We start from the raw sequence: 2,510 nt of genomic DNA, 5'->3' as shown, positions 1-2,510 counted from the left end.
TTGCGACATTTGTAGGTAGTAGTAGTTTTGGTGGGGGCTTGGCAAAAGTGTCCGGCCAAGCCGTGTGTCCGGCCAAGCCGTGAGGTACGTTAACGCGTAGTGAAGAATAAAAAATTGAATACAAAATTTAGGACCCTTTTCTCTCTTTTCAACCTTTGAAAGAACTGAGGTGAGGTTTGACGATTCCTGGATGATCCTTTGGAAGATCCTGTTACGCTGGAGATGTACTGGAGGCTTAGTTGCGATAGCTGAATAGCGAGGCTGACTAGACCGGCTACAAAGCCTGCTCTGCTCAGAGGGTCAGCTATCACCGCTCTCCATGAAGGTTCGATGCGGACACGCTGATGTATGATTAGGCAACGATGCGGCTGCATTCGGCTCTCGCATTTGAGACTGTGGAGCAGAACATCATCCGCATGCAGTGCAAGGGCCACAATAACAGCTCGGCAGCGCCACACTCGTATCTGCCCCACGGCAACTCTGCTTTCATGTTGGCCACCTTAGCGCCAGGATCCAGCATCTGGCAGAGCACTGACCCTACTATGCATGTAACATTCCCCTAAATTACGAGAAAGGCTCTTGGGATGGGGTAGTAATAGATTTACCCGGGGCTTTTCAATTGGCTCAGATGGGGTCCGCGTCTACATGCTTGTGTACGTTATGTCAAGATGTCTTAGCAATCTTCTTATAAGGCAAACTTATATTTGGGAGTATGTTTTCGAGTTCATGCAACTTATGCAGAAGTATCAGGTTCACCAAAATCCTTATCTCTCGCGCGTAAGTTGATCATCCCTTATACTAATACGGGGTCCCTGTCCATAAAGACTTCATCAGTATCACTTACCAATCTATAGCCGTCCATCACACCACCACTTCACTATGCTTTCTCAACTGGCCTTCCTAACGTTGAGTCTATGCGCCTATGTGACTTCGCAGCCTTTGTCGAAGGTCGGGTCTGCGAACACGTCGAGCTTGCAAATGGCTAATGGAGAGCAAGAGCTCCGGCGAGGCTGGACTCCATCGCCTCGCGAAAGAGGGACCATGGATATCCTCTGGGCCTGCATGAGCACTATCTTCCTGTGCTGCTGGTCGATGCTCTGCCTCAACGTACCAGGTCATCATGACACGAATGGGACAAAATTACGACGTAAAGCAATGATCTTCATTCTGACTCTGTTCACACCAGAGGTCGTCACGGTGGCCGCCAGTGGCCAATACTTCGCTGCGAGACAATCTGTGAAGGACTTCAAGGCCGCTAACATCGGTGAATGGTCGCCTCAGCATGCCTTTTTTGCAGAAATGGGCGGCTTTGTTTTACAAACACGCGATTGGGTTCCCTTTCCTATATCCGCAAAACAACTCCTCTGGTTAATTCAACACGAATACGTCGCAATTCCTCCGGCTATGACAGGGCGGATCTTGGATCGGAACAAAGTCGATAATTTGACCCGATTTCTGATGGTTATCCAGACCGTCTGGTTTCTAGCCAATTTTTTCACACGAATTGCTCAAAACCTTAGTCTAACAGCTCTCGAATTGACTACTGTGGCATTCGTATACGCAAGCTTGCCGACCATGTTCTTTTGGTGGCATAAACCAGCTGATGTGAGCGTATCCGAAATACTCACCACCAATGCAAGCATGACAGAAATACTATTGACTGGGGGTGAGGCTGCACGCGAACCGTATGGTCACACTCCATTGGACTTCCTCGATCGCAGGGAATGGTTCTGGATGATTTATTGGGCTCATTTCAGAGCTGCAATTCGAAGACTTGGTATACCTGCTGGAACTCGCGTACGCCCAATTGATCGATTTTCCAACTTCAGTAGCGCCGAGACTCCGACTTGGTTTTTTAGCCTAGGTGCTATTTACTACTTTGGGTTTTGTGCCATATTCATTGCAGGTTGGCACTTAAGCCTACCATCACAAAGGGAACAAATACTCTGGAGAGTAGCGTCTTTAACTGCTCTTGGAACTCTAGTTGGTTGTTTTGTTGTGACAGAAATGACATTTAGGATCTTGCCCTACCTCGGGTATAGCATAGCGGCCAGAAAGGATCTAGATGTTGCGGAAACAGATCAGAGCCCCAGCATGATCCCCTTTAGTAGGCGCAAAGTTAGATCTCGGACGAGTGAAGGATTACGGCCAAGGCCTCGCACGATTTGGGACTGGATAAGAAACAATACCACTAGTCAGAATCCTCGGCTTTCTCTTCCTCTTCTTACAGCTATACTGCTGCAGCTCCTTTGTTTTACGCATCTCTTAGCGCGACTCTATATATTTGTGGAAGACTTTGCGGCTATGCGTTCCCTGCCATTAAGCTGCTATAAAACCACTATGTGGCAACATTTTATTCCTCATCTCGGGCAGTAACCTATAGTGTACTAAAATTTAGAATAGTTAGTTATACACTAACGTAGTTCATAAGCGGGTGGCCACCCCAAGCGAGTGGCCACCTCCCCACCAGCGTGTCGACGTTGATACTACAACGCGTAACGTCTCAACCA

At 48.0% G+C, this 2,510-nt stretch overlaps 2 protein-coding genes across 2 annotated transcripts; both read left to right on the top strand.

The window, feature by feature from the left end:
- Positions 1–660: 660 nt before the first annotated feature.
- COCCADRAFT_10497 (uncharacterized protein) lies at positions 661–986 on the top strand (the record flags this gene model as incomplete). Its single annotated transcript, XM_007720802.1, has 2 exons — positions 661–777; positions 855–986. 2 exons carry the CDS (start codon positions 661–663, stop codon positions 984–986), a joined length of 249 nt encoding a protein of 82 aa, XP_007718992.1.
- A 55-nt stretch (positions 987–1,041) lies between these two features.
- COCCADRAFT_113599 (uncharacterized protein) lies at positions 1,042–2,376 on the top strand (the record flags this gene model as incomplete). Its single annotated transcript, XM_007720801.1, has 1 exon — positions 1,042–2,376. The coding sequence occupies one exon, from the start codon at positions 1,042–1,044 to the stop codon at positions 2,374–2,376; it is 1,335 nt and encodes a 444-aa protein (XP_007718991.1).
- Positions 2,377–2,510: the final 134 nt, after the last annotated feature.

The sequence above is a fragment of the Bipolaris zeicola genome, assembly GCF_000523435.1.
Source record: "Bipolaris zeicola 26-R-13 unplaced genomic scaffold scaffold_660, whole genome shotgun sequence".
Lineage (NCBI taxonomy): Eukaryota > Fungi > Ascomycota > Dothideomycetes > Pleosporales > Pleosporaceae > Bipolaris > Bipolaris zeicola.
This window is presented reverse-complemented; position numbering and strand designations above follow the sequence as displayed.